At 44.3% G+C, this 27,158-nt stretch overlaps 1 protein-coding gene across 1 annotated transcript in view; it reads left to right on the top strand.

Annotated features, from left to right (window-relative positions):
• SLC4A11 (solute carrier family 4 member 11) overlaps positions 1-27,158 on the top strand; it is a 152,231-nt gene that overhangs the window by 74,315 nt on the left and 50,758 nt on the right. Inside the window, exons 8-10 of the mRNA XM_065405750.1 lie at positions 10,610-10,733; positions 15,918-16,124; positions 24,444-24,528. Coding sequence (XP_065261822.1) covers positions 10,610-10,733; positions 15,918-16,124; positions 24,444-24,528 — 416 coding nt within the window. The remainder of the gene's footprint in view (positions 1-10,609; positions 10,734-15,917; positions 16,125-24,443; positions 24,529-27,158) is intronic.

The following is a 27,158-nucleotide window of genomic DNA, read 5'->3' as shown; positions in this document are numbered from 1 at the left end:
TTTATTATTATTTATTATAAGTGGTGATTAAACCACTTACTGGTCTAGGTTGAACCCCAAAGCGTGTCACCAGTATCCATGCATCTCTGGAACAGTTTAAAAGAACTCTGTACCTATTGCACTCTGTCTGGCAATCTGAAAGGGTGTGTGCCATTTTGAACATCAAAGTGAACAGGAAGGCAAGATACTTTACAGACAGAGCAGCTCAACAGTCCCTGAAGTACATTTCTTTTCCAGTTCAGATGACTTAGGATGCTGTTCTTCAGAGCAGGAGCTCTACCAGAGGTCAGTGAGCTAAACTGTACACTGCCTCAGTCAAGGGTGGAATAAGTCTTGTTAATTTGCTCACTAGCCTATTTGCTGGAAGCTGGGAATGGGCGACAATCACTTGATGATGACCTGTTCTGTTCATTCCCTCTGGGACACCTGGCATTAGCTACTGTCGGAAGACAGGATACTGGGCTACATGGACCTTCGGTCTGACCCAGTAGGGCCATTCTTACATTCACTGAGTTTACTACTTACAGAAATCCACTGCACTGTTTCCTCTGCCACTTCGTGCTTGTTTGAAATAGGCAATGGCTTGTGTTGCCTTCCAGTTTTTGTTAGAACAGAAGTCTTCAGTCAGTCTTACCAGATGGTGTGTCTGAGAATTCATGGATAGAGTGGCCTGTTAGATACTAGACACAGAAACCAGAGTAAATAAGAGATTTTGTCAAAATCTGGTTGGTTGTTTGTTCTTGCTTCACTCTTGCATTTGGCAGTGTTCTCATAGGAGGTGATTTGCTGGGGACTTAAGGCTGCAGGAGAGGCAGTCCCCAGCTGACAGATCCTGACTGATGTGATGCAGTCTCGTACTTCCGTGCAAGTAGAAATATGTATTTTGAGTGTTTCATCCATGAGCTTGAGCCTTCTGAGCCAGTGGGGATAACTTTTGGGACTGTGGTCATTGACAGCACCCTTCTGTCAAAAAGCCCTTCCAAAGATTGTCATCGGACTGAAAATAAAGGGGCTGATCTGGGTAAGACCTCTTTTACAATGTACTATCGTTCTAAACCAGATCTCATCCCTGAAATACATGAGTGTCTAAATGTTTTTTCTGTCTCATAGGAGCCAGTTGATTTTGATAGTGAATTCAAAATATAGTGTAGTGGACCTCCCAAAACCAGGGGTCAGGAATTAATCTAATCCCAGTTTTCATGAATCACTTGGCTCGTAAAAGGAGCTTTGGGAGGCATTGGGTCTCCTCAAGTCTCCCCTACATATTATCCCCCTCTATGTCCAGCCAGCTAGCTCCTCCATGCCCCTGAGGTTAAGGGATAGATCATGCTCTGTACCTGTGTAGGTTCACATACTAATACTTACTTACCTCCTAAGACAGTGATGAGGCTTAATTATCCAATGCTTAAGAAAGAATTTGCCATATAAGTTATTAATATAGCAGCAAGCAACAGCCTGCAGGTCTTTCCTTGCATCTCTGTCCTTGATGTACTTGTTGGGATGATTCTTGAATAACCCCTATATTTTAATATGGGTTATTTAAAAGGAATTCTTCATAGCATTTTTATTAACTTGAAGCAATGTTGGCACCAAGCTATTCCTTTCTTGCCAGGATACAGTTCCTATTTTTAAAAGGGCTGAGTTTGGAAAAGTCAGACCATGAGGAGGCAAATGTCAAGTTGTGGAAGAGCCATTTCCTTTGATTGCATTTATAAGGCACATGAAGGATTTGTTTTGAAATTGTTCAGTTGATTTGATAAAGCTCTCATGACTAACGAAGCAAAGGAATAATCTTTCAACAAGATGGGAGTGTAGCTTGATATTTGCTTATTCTAATATATTAATTATGTCATCATAATGGTCCCTCTGGAGGAGCTAACTAACTCAAACTCCCAGGTAGCATTTTAAAACATGATGCATGAGGCTATTTTGTATGCTGAGCAAAACTGCTGTACAAACAATAATATCTTTTGAGAGTAGTAAATAATTTTTCAGTTTTAATGTCTGTAATTAATCATAGCATGGGACACTGATGTGTCTCTGCTTCATCACCGAACATAACTAGGAACGTGGATTGGATTTTGCACATTTTAAAAAGTAATTATTAGTCTGGACTCCAAAGAATTTCTCTGTTATCGTCTTAAAGTTACAATGAAAAATCCCTCTCATTACTATTTTAGATTTTAAAATAGCACATTTTCAAATCTGAGATGTTTAAAATACAGTAATTGGTGCAAGATTATGCCTAATAATAACACAATGCATCGTTTTTAATCATGAAATGTACTCTTCTGCCATGTTTGTTCCTTGACAGCTATCTGTTTTTCTGTAAAAAGAAAGGCTCCTTTAGAGGAGTGAGTACAGGACTTTATTCTATTAATGAAACCCTGTGAATACAAGTGCCTTTGCCCTCATGCTTACAAGAGTAAGCTTTCTAACGTTCTTAAACACTTATTTTTTCTGTATAAAAAGTCTGCAGCCACCATAATCCGCCTTGCTTGTGTAGTTCTGGTTAGTTCTTTGCGCACAGGGACGTTGTGGAACCTTTCTCCGCCTTCAAGTTACTTCTCCATTCAAGCTGTCAAGTCAAAAACCTTCTTGACCAATAATTTAACTCTCCAAAGATGAATTATTGGTGATTGAGGAGATGGTCCAATTTCTGCTGTGGCCAGTTCTTCCTTGCATTCTGTTCTGTAGACATTCTTTTTGATGGTGACGGGTAAGGATGGGATCTACTTTCACCTGGATAGCCCACCAGGAGAGGTTCAAGACTATATCAAGAAGCAGGTCTGTGGGACTGGGTATTCTAGTACATTACCAGATATTCCTCTTGGCAAGGTGTCAATAAAAGTCTAAATGGACCTTCCAAGTTGTCAAGACTGCGTACCTCACAAGTGGTTCGGGTCTCAGAAGGTTTAAGACTTGATATATCACACTTGGGGCATTGTTTTCTTAGACATACCTGCAGTGCAAAAGAACCAAAATGTTGCTGTGCTACTCTAGGACAGGAAAAGGATAGCTGGCTAGCTCTAATGAGCAATCATGGTTCCATTTTTCTTACTGGTGAAAGTAATTAATTTCCTTTCTTGACCTGATGAGATTGCTTGGTTTTTATTTTTGATGAGTGTGTATATCTTAAACATGAATAATTTGTGTGAGAAATGTCTGTTCTTGCTTAGATAAGATCTTAAGGTCTTCAGCTGGCGTGAATCTCTGTATCATCAGCGAAGTGGAGTTATGCCAGTTCACGCCAGCGGAGGATCTAGCCTCTTGTCTTGAACGCTGCTTTAAATGTAACTTTAAAAAAAAGAAATCTATTGGGCAGTGGTGCAGAAATGAGAACTGTAATTTAAAGAGCCTTTTATGAACACCGTGTTGTTAGAGAGCATGGTATTATGGCGTCATCATAAATAAGGCCTGGTGGTTAAACACAGTGAATCATTTCATCTGGATCGTTTTGTCATGACTGCATTTCAGCCCAGTCTTTTATTTTAGAGGGCTTTCACAATTTAAAAATTGTAAAGTGCCAGTGAATGCTAGTGTTCATGTGAGGATATGTGCAGTGTTGCCCCAACCGTAGTGTTAATCCAGGGAGCTTGGGGAAGGTTATAGCTGAAAGGTCTCTAGTGAAGCAGAGCAACAGACAGATTAGCTTTAGGGATCATTTTGCTTTTTCTTTTAGCATAATACAGTGGTCCCCAAACTGAGGCGTGCCCCCTAGGGGGGCATGGAGGAGCATTTGGGGTGGGGGGGGTGTGGCGAAGCCCAGGCCAGCCCCCGAGAGGGGCGGGGAGGGAATGCCACCCAGCCCCACTCTGCCCCCAATTCTGCTCCGGCTCCTGGCCACAGACCTGCCCCCAGCTGTGGCACCGCCCTTGGCCCCTGACTCCCAGCCCATCCATGACTCCGGCCACGGCTCCTGACTGTGGCTGGCGGGGAAGGGGGACGAGATAAAGAGTTTGGGGACCACTGGCATACGGGCTTGTCTACACACGGAAGTTGCACCTGTTTCAATCAGGTTAAACACTGATTTCGTTAAACCCTTGCCAAGACACTTACATCATTTTAACGTTTGTTTAGCTCAGGGGATGGCAAACTTTTTGGCCGAAGGGCCACATCTGGTATGGAAATTGTATGGCAGGCCATGAATGCTCATGAAATTGGGGGGGTGAGGGCTCTGGGATGGGGCTGGGGGTGAGGGGTTTGGGGCAAGAGGGGGATCAGGGCTGGGGCAGGGGGTTGGGGCACAGGAGGAGGTCGGGTACAGGTTCAGGGCGGCGCCTACCTTGAGCAGCCCCCACAAGCAGTGGCATGTCCCCCCTCCAGCTCCTACACCGAGGCGCAGCCAGGCAACTCTGTGCACTGCCCCGTCTGCAGACGCCACCCCTGCAGCTCCCATTGGCCGTGGTTCCCAGCCAATTGGAGCTGCGGGGGTGGCGCTTGGGGCAGGGGCAGTGTGTGGAGCCGCAAGCCCCAGACTGCGCTCCCCAGCAGGAGCTCAAGAGCCAGATTCAAACGTCTGATGGGCCGGACGCGGTGCGCAGGCCGTAGTTTACCCACCCCTTGTTTAGCTTGTATCAGTAAACTTACCAACACAAGTTAAACTAATAGAAGACAGGCTGAAACAGATTTTAAGTGCCCACACACATGGCTGAAATAAATCAGTAGATAAAATCACACCTTGAATTCAATGGTGCAGTTTTGGGTGTAGAGTACTGCTTGTAAATTTCCTCCTACGGTGCTGGAAGAAATCCCAAAAGAGTTCTATTGTTGCATGATGTTCATGAAAGGTGAATGACTTGAAGTGCTAGACTCCGAAGTCCTTTAGCCACAAAACAGGTGTAGCATGGATAGTGACCATGCAGGCTTTCCCATTGCCCACTGATATACTCAGTGTTGCCAAATCTCATAATCTGATCATCAATCTCGTGATATCTGAGAATCTCATTTTTTATTTCTGAAATTAAAGTTAGGTTCCTGAAAAGAGCTGGACTCAAGTGGAGCCTAATGGCTAACAGGCTGGACAACAAAGAAAAAGCCTCTTTATTTTTTTCAATAAAATCTTCTGACGCTGCGGGGAGGCTCAAACTTTTGAATGCCTTGGACTGGCTGTACTGATTACTTCGCCTTTTGATTTGGAAGGTCCCTTTTAGGAGTGAAAAGGTCTCACAACTAAATCAAAGTGTGGTCTTTTTGCTAAGAAAGCCTCTTGTGATGGTTAGATTTGTGGAGTGGTCATCTGTATTGAACTGAAGTCACCTATTCAGTTCTAGTAGGTTTACTTAATAACTATCCTATTGCAATAACCTAGTCACTCCCCTCTGCTGCTGTATTTTAATGGGTTTCCTACAGGCAAAAGTCTTAATACTCGGTTAACTCTTTGAGCTATCCAATCAACTATTTTGGCTTCTAGCTCCAAAATCCACATGCAGTACAACGAATTGTGTAACTAACTGTGTACATTGGTTTTTGTGCTAAGAAATTAAGATCTCAGCCCTTAATTGGAAAACTTTTAAACAACGAGACTATAATTTGCTGTTCATCAGCTTGGTAGTCTTTTAGAACAGGCCTTGGTTAACTTTCTTTTGCATGTTCTCCCATTTTGACTTGTTTTTCGTTCTTAAAGGAATACTAGATAAATTTTTAAAAAAATGTAAATCTGAAAAGTTTCCAAAAACCATTTGGAATAAATCAGATCAAATTGAATATGTTTTTAAAGAATCCATCAGTGAGTCATTGACTATGAATTAAGCATAAAATAACTCATTTGGATGGAGTTATTGTAACATAGTGCAAGTCCCATGGGCGTACATGGCACTATTCTGGCTTAGCACAAGGAAGTTATCTTGTTCTGGTTCAAGAAGCTATTGGCTTTTAACATGCATTCTGACTTGGCAGAACAGAGTGTCATTATTTCATTGCTGGGCATTGTCTAGTTTTTCACTGACAGTCCCACGAGGGGAATTGTTGATGTCAGTCTGAGTGTCATTCCAGTGTCGTGGCTCATGTTTAATGTGAGATTTTCTTTTTGGTTCATATCATCTCCTTGCTTTTATTCCATCTTTTTCCATCAACCACTTCAGCTCTTTCATCAATTCACTGGCTTGTTGGCCTGGTATCCACAATGGTGTCCTGGCAGGAAGAAACTTCTATGTTACTGAAGGCTATTTTGCAAAGAGAAGCTAACCAGTATCAACTGTTAATCCCAGTGCCTGACTCAATAGGCATGACCTCTTCTTCTAACCATATTACATCCATACAATGGTCACCATTTAGACAAAGTCAACAGTTACCCCACCCCAGTATATACCATAATTGTTTCCTGTTCTAAGTCACCTTCCCCTCTGGGAGAACCCACAGTCCAGGTCAATTGGGAGGTTTGGGGGGAACCCGGGCCCGCCCTCTACTCCGGGTTCCAGCCCAGGGCCCTGTGGACTGCAGCTGTCTATAGTGCCTCCTGTAACAGCTGCATGACAGCTACAACTCCCTGGGCTACTTCCCCATGGCCTCCTCCAAACACCTTCCTTAGTCTCACCACAGGACCTTCCTCCTGGTGTCTGATAACACTTGTGCTCCTCAGTCCTCCAGCAGCACACCCTCTCGCTCTCAGCTCCTTGCGCCTCTTGCTCCCAGCTCCTCACACTCGCACCACAAACTGAAGTGAGCTCCTTTTTAAAACCCAGGTGCCCTGATTAGCCTGCCTTAATTGATTCTAGAAGCTTCTACTTAATTGGCTCCAGGTGTCCTAATTAGCCTGCCTGCCTTAACTGGTTCTAGCAGGTTCCTGATTACTCTAGTGCAGCCCCTGCTCCGGTCACTCAAGGAACAGAAAACTACTCATCCAGTGACCAGTATATTTGCCCTCTACCAGACTCCTGTACCCCACTGGTCTGGGTCTGTCACAATATATATATGAGGAAGACATTTAATGCAAGTATTTTGCCTGCAGTCAATGCCTACAATAATTTATTCAGCTAATGATGGTTAGGTTGAGTGGCAGTGGAAGATTGCTGTGTGTGTGTTTTGCCTGAAGAAAATTAAAACTTTCAGAAGACTTGGAGCCATCAAGCTCTGTACGTTGTTGTCCGAGTAGCTGCATGATCTTACTATTGTTAATCATCTTTCTCCGACATATAGCCTCCTGTAGACTGGAATACACAAATGTAGTATCATGTTTCAAATTAGGCTCTGATCTTGCATTGAGAAGCATATGCACCTGCGTAGAGCCCCAAGCATGCCTTAATGTAAGATCAGGGCATTGTACTGTAGGCAACTTGGAACAGAGATAGCGTCTTCTTAAGAGTTTGTTCAGCACTTTGCACAATTTGGCCAGGATCCTGATTGAGGCCTTTGGCCACTGCCAGAATACAAATAATAACTTTCAGAACTCCAGGCGAATCTTCCTTTTTAAAGAACTGCGTTAATCACTGAGCTCAAATGCTAAGGAATGAAAGTGTTGACTCAGTGAGCAAACGGAGCAGAATACAAGAGGGTAGATTTTGCTAACAGTGCATTAACTGTTCACCTCTCCGTTCATGCATGAGGTTTTACCAATTAATATGGGTGAAAGTAAGATGACCTAAGATGTTGGACAACTTGACAGATATCCTGTCAGTCCCAAAGCTCTAGAAAGTCCCTGTGCTTACCCCAGCTATCTTGCTGAATTGGAACCCACAATTGACAACACAAGATGATTTGGGTACATTGAGGCTCACCCACCTCAGTGACTCTAGATTAAGATTGATTTCAGTTTGCTGCAAATTGTGGAATTCAGTTTTAACTCTGTTTTCATTTGGTCCCTGTTGGAAAGGTTTATAGTAGATTGTTACCAAATGTGTCCTTTAGTAACTGTAACCTTCAAATAATTGCCACTCAAGAAAAGACTGCATATAAACAGATTGAAAAGTGTATGGATGCATGCACTGAACTTTGAATAGGTTTATTTCTATCCCGAGGGGATGTGTGGATTTTCTGTTATGAGTCTGATTCACGTAAAAAGGGGAATAAAGGGAATGTAACTAATACAGTATAAATATGTGAAATCCTGCACCCTTCCATAGATTCTGTATTGTGCAAATAATAAAAGGAATGTAACCATCCCTTGGCATCAAAATGAGCATGTCTAACAATAGCCTGTCAGGTTGTTAACTTGCATAAATCAAGTAACTTAATTATCACTGTCAATCAAAAACCTATTCACTAGTAAAATGCCTCATATGGATACACTTACAAGCTAACTATTCAGGCCTGTATGGAAGAATTATTAATTCAGCTCTGGTCTGCACATCCCCTTCTCTCCAAGTCGTTGCTATTGGCATGTCATTTAAGCTGCTAATTAAGGTGATAAACTATGTTAAGAGAAAGGAAAAGCGAGACTGGACCAAAGTACTGAAGCCCTGTCCACATCCTTTAATTGCTAATAGTTAATTTGGCAAATATTCACCTGAAAAAAGCAATGATAATAACAAAAACAACAAGGAGTCAGGTGGCACTTTAAAGACTAACAGATTTATTTGGGCATAAGCTTTCGTGGGTAAAAAAATTCACTTCTTCAGATGCATGGAGTGAAAATTACAGATGCAGGCATTATTATACTGACACATGAAGAGAAGGAAGTTACCTCACAAGTGGAGAACCAATGTTGACAGGGCCAATACTGGAATGGGTTACCAGCACTGGAATGGGTTACCTAGGGAGGTGGTGGAATCTCCTTCCTTAGAGGTTTTTAAGGTCAGGCTTGACAAAGCCCTGGCTGGGATGATTTAGTTGGGAATTGGTCCTGCTTTGAGCAGGGGGTTGGGCTAGATGACCTCCTGAGGTCCCTTCCAACCCTGATATTCTATGAATACAATCAGGGTGGATGTGGTTCACTCCCAATAATTGATGAGGAGCTGTCAATTCCAGGAGAGGAAAAGTTGCTTCTGTAATGAGCCAGCCACTCCCAGTCCCTATTCATGCCCAAATTAATGGTGTTAAATTTGCAAATGAATTTTAGTTCTGCAGTTTCTCTTTGAGGTCTGTTTCTGAAGTTTTTTTGTTCAAGTATGGCCAGGAGCAGCGCCAGGGTTTTTGCCGCCCTAGGTGGGAGTCCTTCCGCGCTCCCGGTCTTCGGCAGCAATTCTGCGGCGGGGGGTCCTTCCGCGCTCCCGGTCTTCGGGGCACTTCGGCGGCGGGTCCTGGAGCCGCCTCCCAAATCCTGGCGCCCTAGGCGACCGCCTCGGTCGCCTAAATGGAAGCGCCGGCCCGGAGTATGGCTACTTTTAAATCTGTTCTAGAATGTCCAGGAAGATTGAAGTGTTCTCCTTCTGGCTTTTGTATGTTAATAATGATAATAACAGTAACATAATCTTGCTGATATTTATTACATTAAAAATAACGTAAACTCTCATGTTGCAAAATCAAGCACTGCAATTAGGATGGAGTATCACGGTTGTGTGCTATTCACACCAATAGTGAAATTATCATGCATTATCTGCCACTGTGTTTCTAAAGAGCTGTAACGTGTATTAGCAGAATAATTAGCTGTGGTTTTATTGGTAGTGTGATGGTGTTATCCGATGTCTGGCATAGACTTGGTGTGTGATGTTGGACAAGTCACCTTGCTTTGCCTCAGTTTCCCCCCTGGTAAAATTGTGAGAATTATGGCTACCCACCTTGCCAGCGGTGTTGTGGTAGTTGAAGTAAACAGCAAAGAGAAACTACTGCTCTTTTGTGATGCCCACAAATGGCTTCCATGTTTTAATAAAAAATGTTTTGTTTTTAACATTAGAAATTTCAGGTTCTGGCTTCTCTTTATTGGAAGTCTTGTCAATCTTTGAAAGATCTAAATGACTGCTTAATTCTTCAACAACTTTCCTCTCTCTAATGGACCTGGGAGATTTCCAACTCAAGTTTCGTCACTGAGCAATGACGTCACCATTTTGGTCCTCTGAAGGCTGTCTGACTTGTCCAGCAAAAAGAGGGAGATCAGGACCTGATATTTGTAATGTATTTAAAAATAATCCAAACCAACCAAGCAGGGAGGGGAAACCCTCTTGAAAACAAAAACAAATAGAGGCATCTGCTAAAGAAGGAATAAGGGGGAGAGAGAGAGAGAAGCAATTTATTTATTGGCTTTTATCCTTAAATTGTTTGCAACGGCACTTTGAGACCTCTGGATGAATGGATCTATGGAAGTGCAAAGTACTATCTATTCATTATTCTTTTTTAAAAATAAAGGGGGGCCCTCTAGCTAGAACTCTGTGCAATACTGAAAATGTAGGGCAAGTTTCTTTATTGATTTACTGGCTATTCTATAGCAGCTGGGACAGGATGAAGCAAAGTAAGGCCCCAACCTTGCCAGCTACTCCGTGAGCAGGGCCCTGCTGTCACAGAGTGCCTTTCCCACTGAGCAGCTCGCAGGATTGAGGCCTACAAAGGAAGGAAAATCACTGCCATTAAAATGCCATTTTTGTCTTTTTACAAACAACAATGTTTAAGCCACCTGTTTTCACCCATGCATATTGTATCATAGCTAGAACGGGAATATTTAAAACCTTCATTTGGCAGGAGGGAGAGTGTCTCGTGTATTGTCTAACCTAAGCCATAATATTTCCATCTCGCTTGACAGTTGCACTATAAAGTCTCTTCAGCGACGTCATGTTTGCATCAGCCGCCTGGAGAGGCCTCAGAACTGGGGGGAGAACTCCTGTGAAGTGAGATTTGTCATCTTGGTTCTTGCGCCTCCTAAAATGGTGAGTGTTTCTCCATCATTCACTCTTGATGCCTCAGAATGCTTTTCTGATAGTTCTTTTGTGGAGCTTTACCGGGGTGTATGACCACCCATTTTCTAGATGCAGCAGGAAGAGAGCAGGACTGAGGTCACCGCAGTGGTTGTCTGCCAACATCTCCTTGACTCAGCAGCGAGCACAAGGTATAAAATTATGACAAATGACTTTCCGGTTCCCCAGGCTCCTGCAGTCTCATTATAGAGCAGAATGGCTTCCTATCTAGCATTGGAGCCGGAGCCTGGCATAGTCTGTAAGTCTATGACTGATCGCGTATCATAGCTCTTGCCTCAATGCGTAGCCTATACCAATAGGCTATTTGCTAGGTAAAGCATGTGTATAAGTTAAGGCAGTAATGTAATGAGCCTGCAAGGCCTGTAAGACAATAGCTTAGCTAAACAAGGCCTAAGGCTCAAAAGCCTTAGCATAAGTAGCTAACCAGAAGTAACCTTAGATTGGTGATACTCAGACCTCAGTGGTTCTGGAGCCAAATTAGTGATCAACATTACCCAAAAGAGCCACAGTCTTGAGAATTCTTTGTTTTATTTACTATAGTATTATAGATTCGTATTTAAACAGTATGACGGGAAGTCTATATTATTCTCACAGCAAATAAGTTAACAACTTAATGCAAGTTAATAATTGGTCAGTAACATAGTAAAAGCATCCTGACTGGTTAATAACTTAGACTGGTTAATAATTGAATCACACAGTGTTTTAATATCATGGGCTGCAAAGAGCGACAGGAGACACATTAAAGAGCCACTTGCAGCTCTCGCGCCTCGGTATCACTGCCCTAGATCACAACATAGAACGCTGTAATGACTAACCCGCAGACAGGTAACCACAAGATGCTAGTTTAGCCCAAGATGGTATATTTTAAGGTGGTAACCGCCGCTGATGTCTGACAACCAGTGTGCCATGGTAACTAATTGACGTACACGCTAATAAGTGTGAGGTAAAAGCTCTCTTAACCTATGGGAGAAGGGCACGCCAAGCTTAGGAGGGTGACGAGATACAAATAAGGAGAAGGGGAGGAAACCCCTCCTGAACATGCTTTAGGCATAGGGGCGTCTGCATAACACATTATAAAAGTGGTATCCAGGCCTGTGTGCCTTGGGAGATGCCAGGATGATGAGCGGTGGTGATGAGGAAGGTGGTGATAGTCCTAGACTTTAAGGTCATAAGGGACCATCATGATCGTCTAGTCTGACCTCCTGCACAACGCAGGCCACAGAATCTCACCCACCCACTCCTGTAATAAACCCCTGACCTATGTCTGAGCTATTGAAGTCCTCAAATCGTGGTTTAAAGACTTCAACGTGCAGAGAATCCTCCAGCAAATGACCCGTGCCCCACGCTGCAGAGGAAGGCAAAAACCCCCCTGGGCCTCTGCCAATCTGCCCTGGAGGAAAATTCCTTCCCGACCCCAAATATGGCGATCAGCTAAACCCTGAGCATGTGGGCAAGACTCACCAGCCAGACACCCAGGAAAGAATTCTCTGTAGTAACTCAGATCCCACCCCATCTAACATCCCATCACAGGCCATTGGGCATATTTACTGCTAATAGTCAAAGACCAATTAATTGCCAAAATTAGGCTCTCCCATCATACCATCCCCTCCATAAACTTATCAAGCTTAGTCTTGAAGCAAGATATGTCTTTTGCCTCCACTGCTCCCCTTGGAAGGCTGTTCCAGAACGTCACTCCTCTGATGGTTAGAAACCTTCATCTAATTTCAAGTCTAAACTTCCTGATGGCCAGTTTTATATCCATTTGTTCTTGTGTCCACATTGGTACTGAGCTTAAATAATTCCGCCTTCTTTTGGTTAGGCTAAACAAGCCAAGCTCGTTGAGTCTCCTTTCATAAGACAGGTTTTCCATTCCTCGGATCATCCTAGTAGCCCATCTCTGTAGCTGTTCCAGTTTGAATTCATCCTTCTTAAAGATGGGAGACCAGAACTGCACACAGTATTCCAGATGAGGTCTCGCCAGTGCCTTGTATAACGGTACTAACATCTCCCTATCTCTACTGGAAATACCTCGCCTGATGCATCCCAAGACCACATTAGCTTTTTTCACGACCATATCACATTGGTGGCTCATAGTCATCCTGTGATCAACCAATACTCCGAGGTCCTTCTCCTCCTCTGTTACTTCCAGCTGATGAGTCCCCAGCTTATAACAAAAATTCTTGTTATTAATCCTAGGAGGAAGTTAATGACTAACGCTTCAGGTTGTTCTGCAAGGGTAGCCTGAGTGTATGGGTGCACAGACACTCATTTGGTATGAGCTCTCTCTACCTAGTTGGGTTGGAGTGTGTGTAACTTTGCTAACTGTGTTAATAAGCCTGTTGCAGATACAGAAGGTTTTTCCCAAGTCTGAGTGTTGCAACCGTGCATGTTGGGGTTCCCAACTGAACGGTAATTTTAATAATACTGGCCCTGATCTTGGGACAAAGACCTACCAAACCTCAGTGTGTTAATTGGGAATTCTTAGGTCATCAATATAATTAACATGCAATCAATAGATCAGGCAACAAATGCACTGTCATACGGGAGATCTGAGCTCAAGTTCTACTTGAGGATCCCAATTGTTGGGCCAGCGGAGCTAAGGTTCTGAAGTGATGCACTTGTGGGGGCATGAACCAACTTGGGAACTGTGATACCCCCTGCTGGTTAAACTAGAAATCTGCACCTTTCTCCCACTTCAAGTTGTTTAGCCCCACTCTAGCCATACTAGGTCTGTCCGCAGGGTAGAGGTGGCCTTTTGGAGAAGGGAGGATGGTTCAGTACTTAACGCATGGCCTGGGACTTGGGAAACCTAGGTTCAAATCTCTGGTCCACTGCAGACTTCCTGATCTTGGGCAAGTCACTTAGGTCCAGGTTTTAAAAGGTGTTGCTGAGCTCAGCATTACAATGCCTAACTGATTTGGAAGCCTGAGACTCTTTTTTTTTTTTTTTTTTTTTTTCCCCAAAAGGATTTAGGCACTTAGGAGGCAAAATCCCCATTTGAAAATGAGACTTGGATACCTAAATCAGTTAGGCGCTGCAGTGCTAGGCGTGGCAATGCCAAAATATCTTTAAAAATCTGGGCCTTAATATCTTTGCCTCAGTTCCCCTTCTGTAAAAATGGGGATAATAGTGTTTCCCTATTTCGCAGGGGTGTGTGAGGAGAAATACATTAAAAATTGTGAGGCACTCAGCTGAGGGTCATAGAAAGAGAACTGGGTTTTTTTGAGCATTTATGTCCAGACTGATTCAGCTGTTTCTGCCTTAATTTTTTTTTCATTTTTTATATAAAAATGCTTTCGGCGCCAATCACATTGGTGTCTGAAAACTGTACAGACTAAAAACAAACATACAGATGTCGCCCATGGAATGCAGCAAACAAACTCAGCCCACTCAGCTGTATTGATTTCCTTTTTCAATGTATACAAACTGTGTATTCATATAGAGTCAGCAACGTGCTAAGGGAAACCCAGCTGCGGCAGGGAGCAGAGTCAGTGACTCAGTAGGGGGCACTCTTCCCTCAGAGTCAGTACTGACCTCGGTACCCCATGGCTGTGGTGCAGAGAGTGATGCTGGTGGCTAGGGGGTGCTGGGCACTCCGCGACAGATATGAAGATAACTCCCAAGGAGCACACGGTACAAGTGGACAGCGTACAAATAAAGGAAAGGGAATGGGAACAGTAGCAGTGTGACTGGTAAAGAAAAGCCATGTGCTAGTCTGATTTTTGTTTTGTTTTTTAAATGAATTTATCTACCAAGCCCTAAGTACATGCTGGGTACAGTTGCTAAAATAATAAACTCATTGACAATATCGAATTAAATCGCCTTGAGAAATTGTCTGGGAAATAGCATAAAATTCACACCCCAGTCTTTCCATGATGATGGTGAGGATGAAAAAACTGATTAGTTCTGACTCCCTTGCCTTGCCCCGAATCAATTTCCTTATCCAAACAGCTCTCTCTCGCCTCCCCGCCGATTCCCACCCATGACTAGTAGTGTTGGTGGTGTTTGTTCTGTTGTGTATTACACTAGCCCCATCCGGAGCCCATTGTGCAGTACAGTCATGAAGTAAAGAGCCCGGCCTCACGGAGTTTACAATAAGTCTTAACTCCCTTCTGTCGATGTAGCAGACTTGCAGACCAATGGAGCGCTCAACCTAGAACAAACCATCTGCTGTCTCTAGATGTTTAAATCTACAAAGTGCTAGCGATACGGTCTCGGGTGATCTCAAGCAATGTGCAGGGTCTTTTTGATAGTTGGGACACAAACTCTGTCTGTAGGATTAAAATGAAGACGTTGTGCAGTGCTTGCAATCTAAAGTATTCTACATCTGTGCTCCTGAGTGGTGCACCAGAAGAGCCCTGAATGCTTTGCCAATGTTAATTAAAAAATCACCTGCCAATCTCACTTATCTAAATGACTATCAAAATTCACCACAAAATGAAAATATAAAAGCAATGACTATGTTTGTGTTATAGCCAAACGATACTGTTCCTGTGAGACTTTGGAGCTCTTCAGGAGGAAATTGGATAGTAGGGGGCGTTCAGCACATGAAGGATAGAGGGGTTTGAAGTATTGTGAAGTAATCCTAGGGTGTTTCCTCCCCCCCCCCCCAAATATCTGTGGAATATACTTCAGAAATCACCTTAATCTAATGTTTCCTACGAGAATTGGTCACAGTAGTCTTTAACCTTCTGGATGTAACTTTCAAAACCTATGTCTTGTCTTTGAATCTAAAGTTCTACAGCAATTCATTGAGACGAACCTACAAATGACACATACCTAACATCACAATGGACTTTGGATCAGTCTCCCAATGCTAAAATGTATATTAACGTAATGTTGTGCTTGAGATTGCAATGCACAAACCAGTTCACCGTTCCATATTCCCCTGTAAGAAATGGTCTCTCAGCACCAAAGCCAGGCTGGAAGCATTTACTTGCTCTTCCTGCCTTGATTTGGGTGTTTGTGCTAGCAGTGATTTCAGGGGAAGTGTGGAATCTTATGTTCTGGTCTTGACAGGCAGGTGAAGGAAGATTGGTGTTTTGGGTGGTATTTATTTTGTTTTGAAGTTTTACAGTTTTTAAATAATTTAAGAGTTTTTTGTTATGATCCCTAATCTGCATTTGTTTTCCTCAGAAAAGTACGAAAACTGCCACCGAAGTGGGCCGTACCTTCGCCACGATGTTTTCAGATATAACTTTTCGGCAGAAGCTTCTAGAAACAAAAACCGAAGAAGAGTTTAAAGAAGCCTTGGTACATCAGCGCCACCTGCTGACGGTGGTGAATCAGAGACCCTCAGCAGTGAACGAGGGGCACAAAACACACAGCCACAAGCCGCTCAAGGTAGGGCGAGAAAAAGTCTAAGTCCTGGCTATCCACTGTTGTTTCTGTTTAAATAAAGCGCAGGAACCTGGTGATTATTCATAGGCTTGAATTAGCCCTAGTTGTATATTAATGAGCTTATGCATCTCAGTCCTCAAAACAGACAACTGGGTTAGGTCTACACAGCTGCTGGGAGCGAATCCCACACCCCAGGTTGACTGACTCACGCTATCAGGGCTTGGGCTAGTGTGCTAAAAATAGCTGTGTAGACGTTGGTTTGACGATCGGGCTTGGGCTGTGAAGCCCACCCTACTCCTTAGGCTTCAGAGCCCGAGCTCCAGCCTGGGCAGGAATGTCCAAATTGCTGTTTTTAGCACACTACCGGAAGTCCCGCTAAACTCGCTCCCAGCAGCTGTGTAGACACACCCTTCGTGTCACCGCCAGCTAGTTCTGCTAAAATGTTCTGGTTTCTTATGCCGTTTAACTGAATCTCTTTTGCAACAGTGAAAACAGGGTAAAAAGCACTATTGTGCCTTTTTAATACCTGATAAATGCAATGAATCTTTGTGTATGTGTGTGTGTGTGTGTGTGTGTATATGTATGTATGTATATATATATATAATCTTCATGTAACAACTTCCCACTGAAAATTAAAGGAAAACCCTTCAAATGATCATGCTTAATGAGGGCTAGGATGGATGGGTTATTGTAAGTTGCCAAAGAGAGTAAAATGTACTTGATCACCCTCAATTGGGACGATAGCAAGTCTGTCTCTGAAGAACCTTAATCTTTACTTGGGTGGTCATCACTTTGATCTGAGGGTTTCTTGGCTCCCCTGCAGACTAAAATCCCTTGGAAAAGCGGCTTCTCTTAGCAATCATGCTGCATCTCCGCTTTCTCTTCTGGAGCTCCCTTAATGTCATCCTTGCACCCTGTCTGTTCACACACAGGTTTTATTATCCAAGCTGAAAAGCTGCACGTCTAAAAATAAATTGGTGCATGCCACTTCTAATCTCCTACTCTTTTCCCTAGACTACAAGTAATGTGAAGCTTTGAACAGCCTACAGTGTTCAGAGTGGAAACCTTCATCACAAATCCATGTTTTGGCGAGTTTTCAGAGTTTAAAACATAATGGTTTAGGACTAAGTAAAGAGCAGAAAGGGCAGCCTGCCTGCCCTTTCTTACCTTGAGCCCAGTCCTCTGTATTTTAAGCATAGAATCCCTTCTTCCAGAGACAAGTCTATAGTAGGTGACCCCTGAGCTCATCTAAACCCCATTCACCCTGGGGTTCAGGTTTGCAGAACCAGTTTAAAACACTTCTTTAAGCTGGTTACAAGTGATTTGCAGCAATGTTTTCTTCCAGTGCAGGTTTAACCCTTTGATCCCTTTCCTCTGAAGCCATTTCTGTAAACACTGGGGCATGTCACAGTAGGAAACCACAGCCTCTGGGTGAAAAGTTTAACGAGACCAGCAGTATGTGTACGCTGGCAGAGTTACAGCCCCAGCAGTTACAGCACCACTCAGAGAGCGCTGAAGGGAAACCGCTGTTTTGTGTTCATACTGTCAGTTGCCTGCGCAATAGTGTGTTCGCACTTCTGGCACTTGCAGCAGTGTTTGGAGCAGTGCATTCTGGGCAGCTATCCCACAGAGCATCGCTTCCTCTTTTGCTGCTAAGAGTTGTGGGAAGGCGGCGGGGGTTGCGGGGCATCCTGGGTCCTATCCCAATACCCCGTAATGCATTGCTTCGCATCCCAGCACTCCCTGTGCTTCTGTCTGCATTTGGTGCCATCTTTCAGCGGTTTGTGTACTGCGTGCTCTGCCTCTCTGGGCTGCAGGAGTGGATCCCGCACTGTTGACCGACATGCTGCTCGCTCTCACTAACACATCACGAGTGGCAGTGGAGTTATTCCTTAAACTACAAAGGCAAGAGCAGTTGAATATTGATCTCGCCAAGTGCAGTAACTATGACAAGAGATTGCTTGTGGCATTCATGGAGGTCCTGACCACAGTGGAACGCCGCTTTTGGGCTCAGGAAACAAGCACTGAGTGGTGGGATCACATTGTGGTGCATGTCTAGGATGAAGAGCAGTGGCTGTAGAACTTTCGGATGAGGAAAGCCACGTTCATGGGACTGTGTGATGAGCTTGCCCCAGCCCTGCGACGCAAGGACACGAGAATGAGAGCCGCCCTGTCATTGGAGAAGCGCTTGGCGATTGCTCTGTGGAAGCTGGCTATTCCAGACTGCTACCGATCGGTCGCTAACCAGTTTGGAGTGGAAAAGTCGACCGTTGGACTCGTGTTGACAGAAGTGTGCAGGGCCATTAATCGCATCCTGCTCTGAAAGACCGTGACTCTGGGCAACGTGTGTGACATTGTGGATGGCTTTGCACAAATGGGCTTCCCTAACAGTGGAGAGGCGATAGATGGCACGCATATTCCAATTCTGGCACCAGACCACCTAGCCACTGACTACATTAATCGGAAGGGGTATTTCTCAATGTTTCTCCAGGCGCTTGTGGATCACCGTGGGCTTTTCACAGATATTCACGCAGGCTGGTCCAGAAAGGTGCATGACGCACGCATCTTTCGGAACACTGGCCTGTTCAGGAAGCTGCAAGCAGGGACTTTCTTCCCGGACCAGAAGATCACCGTAGGGGAAGTCAAAATGCACATTGTGATCCTGGGAGACCCTGCCTACCCCTTAATGCCATGGCTTATGAAGCCATACACGGGGCACCTTGACAGCAGCAAGGAGCGGTTCAACAACAGGCTGAACCAGTGCAGAATGACTGTTGACTGTGCTTTGGGCTGTTTAAAGGCCCACTGGCACTGCCTATATGGGAGGCTGGACCTGGCTGATGACAATATTCCTATGCTCATAGCCGCGTGCTGTACACTCCATAATATTTGTAAAGGGAAGGGTGAAGCTTCACTCGGGGCTGGACTGCTGAGGCTCAGCGCCTGGAGGCTGAGTTTGAACAGCCAGAGACCAGCGTGGGGCCAGAAGGATCAGAGATGCCTTGAGGCAAAAATTTGAAGCTGAAAGCTACTAAAATTTGTTGCTATGCTCGGGAGTGCAATGCTTGTAATGCTAGGAGGTGATTGTGATTGGTGCAGACGATGCACTATGAAGGTGTAAGAAAATTGCCTGTTGCTTTTCAGGGTTCTGTTTGCTTTCAATTAATGGAATAAAGATTGCTTTCAAACCAAAACAATTCTTTTATTAAAAAAACAACCACCGGAGGAGAGAGACAAACAAAAAAACCGCACTGAGGGGGAAGGGAGGGTCCCAGGACTGTTAAAGATTTGTGTATGTCCTCCTCCTTTGGAGTACAATGCAGCGGGTACTGTACTTCAGCAGGGCTAAATTGCAGATGGCCGGGTGTTGAGTGCAGTGGGTACTGGGAGTCTGCAGTGCTGGACTGTGAGCAGGGAGGAGTGGAATGCTGCGGGTAGAGACTAAAGCCAGGACGCTGATAACAGTGTGTTGGAGGTGTCTGGGGGGTGCATGGGAAAGAGTTTTGCGACAGTGGCTGCAGGGGGGGGCAGGCGCGGAGCTGCTCGGTTTGCACTGGTAGCACCTGGAGCGTGTCTGCTTGGCGCTCCATAACATTTAAGAGCCGCTCCGTGGCTTCGTTCTGGCGCGCCGCGTTTTCCTTTCGATCCCTCTTCTTGCTGTCCTGCCACTCCTTCAGTTCTTGATTTCTGGCTGTAGAGTGCATCATGACATCATGCAGAAAGTCCTCTTTAGTTCTTCATGGTTGCTTTCTAATTCTGCGCAGCCGTTCAGCCGGCGTTAACGTAGAGGGAGGCTGGGCTCCCAAGGTCATATCTGTGAAGCCAAAATGCAACGTTTTACAGAAGCAGTATTGGTTGCAATAAATCAGAGACCACTGATTTAAAATACAGCCACTATTCACATACCTGTCACTAACTGGCTGACCCCAGGCAAGCACATATGAGCCACAAGACCCCCAAAATGGTGAGTAACCCCAGGGGCAGGGGAAATCAGTGTTCCAGGACCGTACTGTACACTGGGCATGTCGCTCTTGGAGAGAGGCAGCATTGGGGGGGGGCTTATAATCATTCCTGTCCCCATATTTTTCCACAGGCTGTGTTCATTATGGAAGATATCTCGCTGCTGAGGGCGAGCAGGGAATCAAGGGAGGGTCTTCTCCAAGACTGCGGCTTCCACCCTGGCCCTTATGCGGCTCGCCTGTGTGTAGCAATGTTCCCTCCCCTCCCGCCGTGATGGCAGAGTGGCGCAGGAAAGTTACTCTTAATGGGGCAAGAAACAAAGCAACTCTGCCAAAGAACCTGTAGCAGCAGATTACCCAGTATCTCCATGAGAGTTTCCTGGAGATCTCTGAGGCAGATTCCCGTGAAGTGAGGGAGTCAATCAATATGGTGTTCCGACGCTCAGACTAGGCACATAGTGCTATGCGCATCATACAGACACAAGCCTGCTTTCTGCAACCCTCCTGCCCCGAACAGCTCGTTTCAGTAGTTCCCAAAATCAAAGCCACTTACCAGGGCTAATCCGTGAAGGATTAATTAATCCCTGAAGGAGCAATCCTAGAGATAGGAGAAGAACGGAGTCACAATCACAAAAGGAATAACTGGAGTTAGACAGTGTGTGTGGCGATGGTATCTAAATGGAGTGTCCGCCTTGAGCCTTGACCAGGAAGAGGTCATCGGAGACCTCGGTGAGAGCCAAGGGTAAAATGGAGAAACCAGATTGAAGAGGGTCTAGAATGGAATTAAAGGGGCAGCAGTTACAGATTGTGCTCGATGAGCTTGGAGATAAAGGGGGGAAGGGGCAATAATTGGAGGGGGATGACTTTTTAATAATGAGATAGCCCAATTCATGTTTATGTGGTGAGGGGGAAGGAAACTTCAGGCAACTGAGAGGATAATGAGAAGGGTGCAGGTAAAGGAGGTGAGGACCCAGGGGAATTTGGAAGTCACTGTTTAGGGAGTGATGGCTTCTATCTATTCTCCTTCTTGGCCATCCATGTGAGATCACTGGTACTGCTGTTATGAGGGTATTAGAGACCAGAAGGGAAGCAAGAAGCTGATTTGAAGTTAGAAGTATAATTTTAGCCAAACAGAGATCTCAAGATGGTTATGGTGAAGAAGGGGATCAAGAGCCTTGATGAACAAGCAGGAAAGCGGGATTATGACCAGCCCAAAACTTATAGGCATGTAAGCAGGCTGGACTTTTCTTCTCACTAAGGGTGTGTGTGTGTGGGGGGGGGGGGCTCCTAGAGAAACATACATAGGCTGCCACCCCTGTAGAGGGAAGATCATCAGCAACAATAGAAGCTGATGGCTGAAGTCAACTCCTTTTAACAAATCCTGTCCTAAACTTGACCGATACACAGTTAATTAAAACCCAATGAAAACCAAAATTTTAGCTTCCCCGATAAACTTTTTAAAAGTAATCGTTTCATTTCCTTTGGGCAGCTGTTGTGTGTTCCATTGTCCACTATGACATTTTAGCCCACCAAATAGCCTAGTGATAATGCTCTTCATTCAAGTAATATGGAGAGGGGAGCAAGGCTCACAAATGTGGTGTTTCTGCTCATTTATTCCAAATTTTCCCTTAATTCACTGCATGCGTAATTTTTTTCCTTTTAATTTGTTCCTTCTATGCTGCTGCCACCAGCACCCAGATCAACCTCCATTCATGTGCATGAAGGCTGCCGGGGCAGGCACTGAGTTAGCAGCTTGTGCCAACCAAGCACATGGATGCAGTCATTTTCTCTTTCTCCCCTAAGGGAGATGGTTCTGATGGTTGTTTTCCTGTGCTTGCTACGGCAAGATGAGTAAACATACTACTCATTAAAGCAATTGTGATTCTCTGTCTGACCTGTGCCTTTGGGAATGTTTACTTCTAAAAATATTAACCTTTTACAACACGCTCAAATGTTTCTGTCAGACGGTTTGGGGTTTTTCAGTTCGTATTTCCCTAGTTGTTTAGATCACAAACAAGGTGCTAGAGTTCAAATCTCCAACACAAACAAGCAAGAGATCTTTAAAAGAAGGCTTAAAATAAAGTCTTGTGGACACATACAGATGTGCCAGCACCATGCCAAGAGAAACAGGCAGTTGACCAAGTAGCTGAAGGCCAATGGGAAAAGTAATGAAGAATACACAGAAACTGAGCTTGTGGGGGATCCCTTTAGATTATACCTGATTGGGAAAAGTCCCAGTTTTCAGCTCAGCTGTGATCTCTTTCCACTAAATAAGTGATTCCATTCCATGTGAAATGGGTGTGGAGTTCCGTTGTTTGCAGTCAAGTCAATGCCACGTGGAAACCAATCCCTGGTGAACATTTTATACTGAGTTAAATTCATGTCACTGATTTTTAGTGTTCCACCCAGCCTTTCAAAGATGAATAGTCAACCAAAGGGGAAAGCGGATAAATCTGCACCTTTTTGAGATGGAGCCGCTGTCTGGTTAATTCGTGTATGTTATGTCTCCAAATTGTATTGAGTCTCTCATTTAGACTGTAAGCAATGTGGGCAGGGACCGTATTTTCTGTGTGCAGTATTGCAACAAACATACTGTTGGCTCTTTTTCAAATAAGACCCTTGTAGCCGTTAGAGTTTGAAATAACAGCAGGGTTTAAAGATTTTGCACCTGAACTATTGTGTGGTGTTTTATGCTCTGTGTTGGCAAGGCTAGCAAGAGAAATGAAGTACTTTAATTGTTAGATTTAGGTTTTTGAAAGGAACTGAATCAAATTTCTCATTTCATGGTTCAAGGAGCCAAATATATTACGTTCTGCTGGCTCTTTACAAAAGTGCATAAGTGTGGAGGCTGTTTTTTAAAAACAGCAGAGATGTATTCAACTCTAACAAGTTGCTTACTGTAATAATATTGCCCACTCTCAATTTTATCGTGATTCTCTCAATGTTCGGTGTTTTTCTTAAAGCTCCAGCTGCTGGAATTAGAAGACTGCAAGAGAATCTCATTTTTTAAAACAAAGGCGGCTTCTAGCCCCGTGGTTGCAGGGAAAAGCCTCATAGCGCAAAGCTATTGCATCCTAAAAATAGCAGAAGCAAATAAAAAGAGCCTAACATTTATTTTTTTTAAAACCATGAGATTTAAAAAAATAAATAAATCAGTCTTATGATGGGGGGGGGGTGCGCTAATGATTTTTGAACTTTTGGGGTTGGCAAAGTCAGGTGTGACCTCTGTTATCGGAAGCAGTTTATCTGATGCAAAAATAATTTGGGTCCTTCAGATTTACTGGCCTGGATCATCTAGTTGGATGGAAACCTAGGGAAGTGGACTTTGTGGGAGGAAATCCCCCAGTCCCTTCTTTTGGAGACTCGCCACGTCACCCCTTTTGGGTAGGAGTTTGTATGGAAAAGGCTGCAGGGCCCACCCCAAACCTGTAAAATCCTTTGATCTACATGAGGCTAGGTTGTCCGTTTGGAGGCTTGTGCCTTACTCGGCATTGGCTGTGGCCCCTGGGCTACGCACCTAAACTCCGTCTCTTTCTTTCCCCTCACCTCGGTAACATGGCTCCATCAGAGCCTCCCTATTACCACAGCAGCCTCCAGAATCAATTTCCCCGTCTGTGAAGTGGGATGAAAATAATTGTCAAGTATCAGAGGGGTAGCCGTGTTAGTCTGGATCTGTAAAAAGCGACAAAGAGTCCTGTGGCACCTTATAGACTAACAGACGTATTGGAGCATAAGCTTTCGTGGGTGCATCCGACGAAGTGGGCATTCACCCACGAAAGCTTATGCTCCAATAGGTCTGTTAGGGTATGTCTACACTACCCGCCGGATCGGCGGGTAGTGATCGATCTATCGGGGATCGATGTATCACGTCTCCTCTAGACGCGATATATCGATCCCCGAACGTGCTCCCCGTCGACTCCGGAACTCCACCAGGGTGAGAGGCGGAAGTAGAATCGACGGGGGAGCGGCAGCGGTTGATCCCGCGCCGCGAGGACGCGAAGTAAGTCGATTTAAGATACGTCGACTTCAGCTACGCTATTCTCGTAGCTGAAGTTGCGTATCTTAGATCAATTCCCTCCCCACCCACCCACCCCCAGTGTAGACCAGGCCTTAGTCTATAAGGTGCCACAGGACTCTCTATGAAAATAATTGTGTCTCACGGAAGGGTTACAGTGCTTTGGACTATGTAAATTGCTATAGACGTGCTAACTGTTTATTTTTATTATTATTACAAAGTCTGGATCTGAATGGCCCATTCAAAACAATTAGATTTAAGTGCCTATCAGCACTGAATAAGGAGGTTAATCTTTTTAACAATACACGAGCCTTTAAACTGACACAACATTTCCTTCCTTTCTTTTAGTTGCATGAGTTTTTCAATGTTGGCAAGGGAATATTTGATGACATAGCACGAAGATTTCCAGTGTACGCTTTGGACTTCACTGACGGTAGGTTGGCCAATGTTTATAGAAGCACTGGCCTGCTTTTAATTCTTGTGATATGATGTCCTGTTTACAATGTGAATTGAATATGTTCTTTGATATCTCTATTGGCCCTTTTTGTTTAAAAGAAAATCGGGATAGAAACCTATAAATAATTTCTGAACTGACATGATTTAAGGACTTGAGAAATTTGCAACGTTCTCTTCTTAATGAAGATGTTTGTTTTGAGCTAAATTAATTCCCCATTAAATTTTATGTTGATGATTACACTGATTTATTGTTGGTATCTGCAAAGGAACATGAATCAAAATTGATCATAAACTAATCAGTTTTAATTGGTACAGTACACTCCCCTTCTGCTGCTGTCTGTGTAAGCCAGCCATCGTCTATCCAGAGATGTTGTGGGTGTTGAGCACTGTTACAAATTGAAGTTATGGGAGTTTCAGCAGGATGTCTTTTACAAACAATGTGGTCTCATTAAGATTCATAAGCAATACAGAGAAACATAGGGCTATAAGCCAAACTAGTTATTATACTAGGGTTTAATTACCTGGTTTTATTATTATAGTAGCGTCAATCATAATTTGTAAATGGTCATGCAATTGTATCCAGTATAATTGGCACTAGTGTGACCACTGTTGGAATACTATGTCTGGTTCTGGCGTCCACAGTTCAAGAAGGATGTTGATACATTGGAGAGGGTTCAGAGAAGAGCCACGAGACTGATTAAAGGATTAGAAACCTGCCTTCTAGTGATAGACTCAAAGAGCTCAACCTTCTCTCTGTTAAGCTAAATAGATTAAGGGGTGACTTGGCTACAATCTGAATACCTACATGGGGAACAAATATTTAATAATGTAGCAGTGAAACACACAACGTGATCCAATGGCTAGAAGCTGAAGCTAAACCAATTCAGACGGCACATAAGGGGTACGTTTTTAACAGAGTAATTAACCATTGGAACAATTCATGGTGGATTCTCCATCACTGACAGTTTTTCAGCCAAGATTGGATGTTTTTCTAAAGGATCTGCTTTAGGAATTATTTTGGGGAAGTTCTTTGGCCTGTTTTATACAGAGGGGGGCAGACTAAACAATGGTTCCTTCTAATCTTGAAATCTATGAAAAAACACACATTTTTCAGTCATTTCAAAAAATAGTCTGCAACTGTTGTAAAAACTGTCTCAGGACAGAATCTTGGCATACAAAGCCTCCGACCAACAGCAGTTTTTATATTCTGTTCGCTGGTTTTGAGATCTAGGAGTAACGGAAGTTTTAATTTATTACGTAAATTGATTTTGGGGTTCATTTAACTCAAACAGCTCCACATGTTACAATGCAAGGTGCCAAATAATGTGTCCTGTTAGAACAGGATGGAGACTTCCTTATATTCCCATAGAGCCAGTGTCCCAAAGTTTGCTGCCCCACAGGAAGCTTTGGCTTTCTGCCAGCAGGAGGTTCACAAAAGCTGATTGGCGATTGAAAAATTAATTTTTCAAATATATTTTGCAGTTTGTGAATGGCACAAACTGGTGGAGCCAGATTTTGCAACCACAGGGCCGATGGGTCGTTAGTGATGGGCTGGGAGAGCAAGTCTGCTCCACGCTCCCCCAGCAGCAGCTGCTCCTGTCCCACAGGGCAGGGCCCAGCTCCCCACTCTGGGCATTGCGACCTGGTGCATGGGGTCATAGCACCATTCAGGTTTGGCCCAGCCAATCATGACGAAGGGGCAGCCAGCCCAAACGTGAGTCGGTGGCATTGCAACATGGAACACAGAGTCTGGGTCACGGCGCTCCCATGTGCCAGGTCACAACACCCAGAGTGGGGAGCCAGGCAGTGGGGGCTCGCTCTCCAGCCCCATCTGAACATTGGTGTCATGCCCCTTCTTTTGTCCATTTTGTAGTATGCTTAAAAAGTCACTTAGAGGCAGGGCGGTCAGCCCCCAGCTCCCTGTTAGCTCCCAACGCTGAGGGCAAGGAACTTTTTGCCTTCTGCACTGCCATTCTGCTGGGCTGAGTGAAATGGGTCTAGTTTCCTTTATCCTCCATGTGCTCCATACCCAGTTGTGCCTGAGTGCTGAAGGTGTCTCCAGGCCCTCTGTGACTACCATAACTGTTCGGCAGCAGCTAAATGTTTACAAGGTGGTGAAAAGACAGAGTTTCAGTCTTTCCTAGATTGTCCCCACTTGCATCAAACCCTTAGCGCTCGATTTTTCAGAGTGTATCGTATGAGCCAATTGTGGGCAAAGATGTGCAGAGAAAATTATTTTCAGAAGTGGCGCTCAAGTGCCCTAGTGCAGCTAAAATAAAAATCATTTCTTTGCATATGCATTTTTGTGTTTGTCTGGTGGACGGGGAGATAATTTATCAGAGTTATGACCCCAGCTCTACCTGTGACTTGCTGTGTGACCGTGGGCAAGTCACTCCATCTCTCCATGCCTGGTTCCTCACACGGTATTGTGAGGATAAATTAGCATTTGTAAAGCATGCGGAGTGCCTTGGATGGAAAGTGCTGGAGGAGTACTATGCAGTGTGTCGCTTACTACAATGATCCATGCCTTTGTCACCTTAGGACTAGACTATAGCTGCTCACACTACCTGGGATGACTCAAGGGCCACCCTGTAGCTGCATCGGGGT

The sequence above is a fragment of the Emys orbicularis genome, chromosome 5, assembly GCF_028017835.1.
Source record: "Emys orbicularis isolate rEmyOrb1 chromosome 5, rEmyOrb1.hap1, whole genome shotgun sequence".
Classification (NCBI taxonomy): Eukaryota; Metazoa; Chordata; order Testudines; family Emydidae; genus Emys; species Emys orbicularis.
The sequence above is the reverse complement of the archived record's forward strand: the minus strand, read 5'-3'. Positions and strand labels throughout refer to the sequence as shown.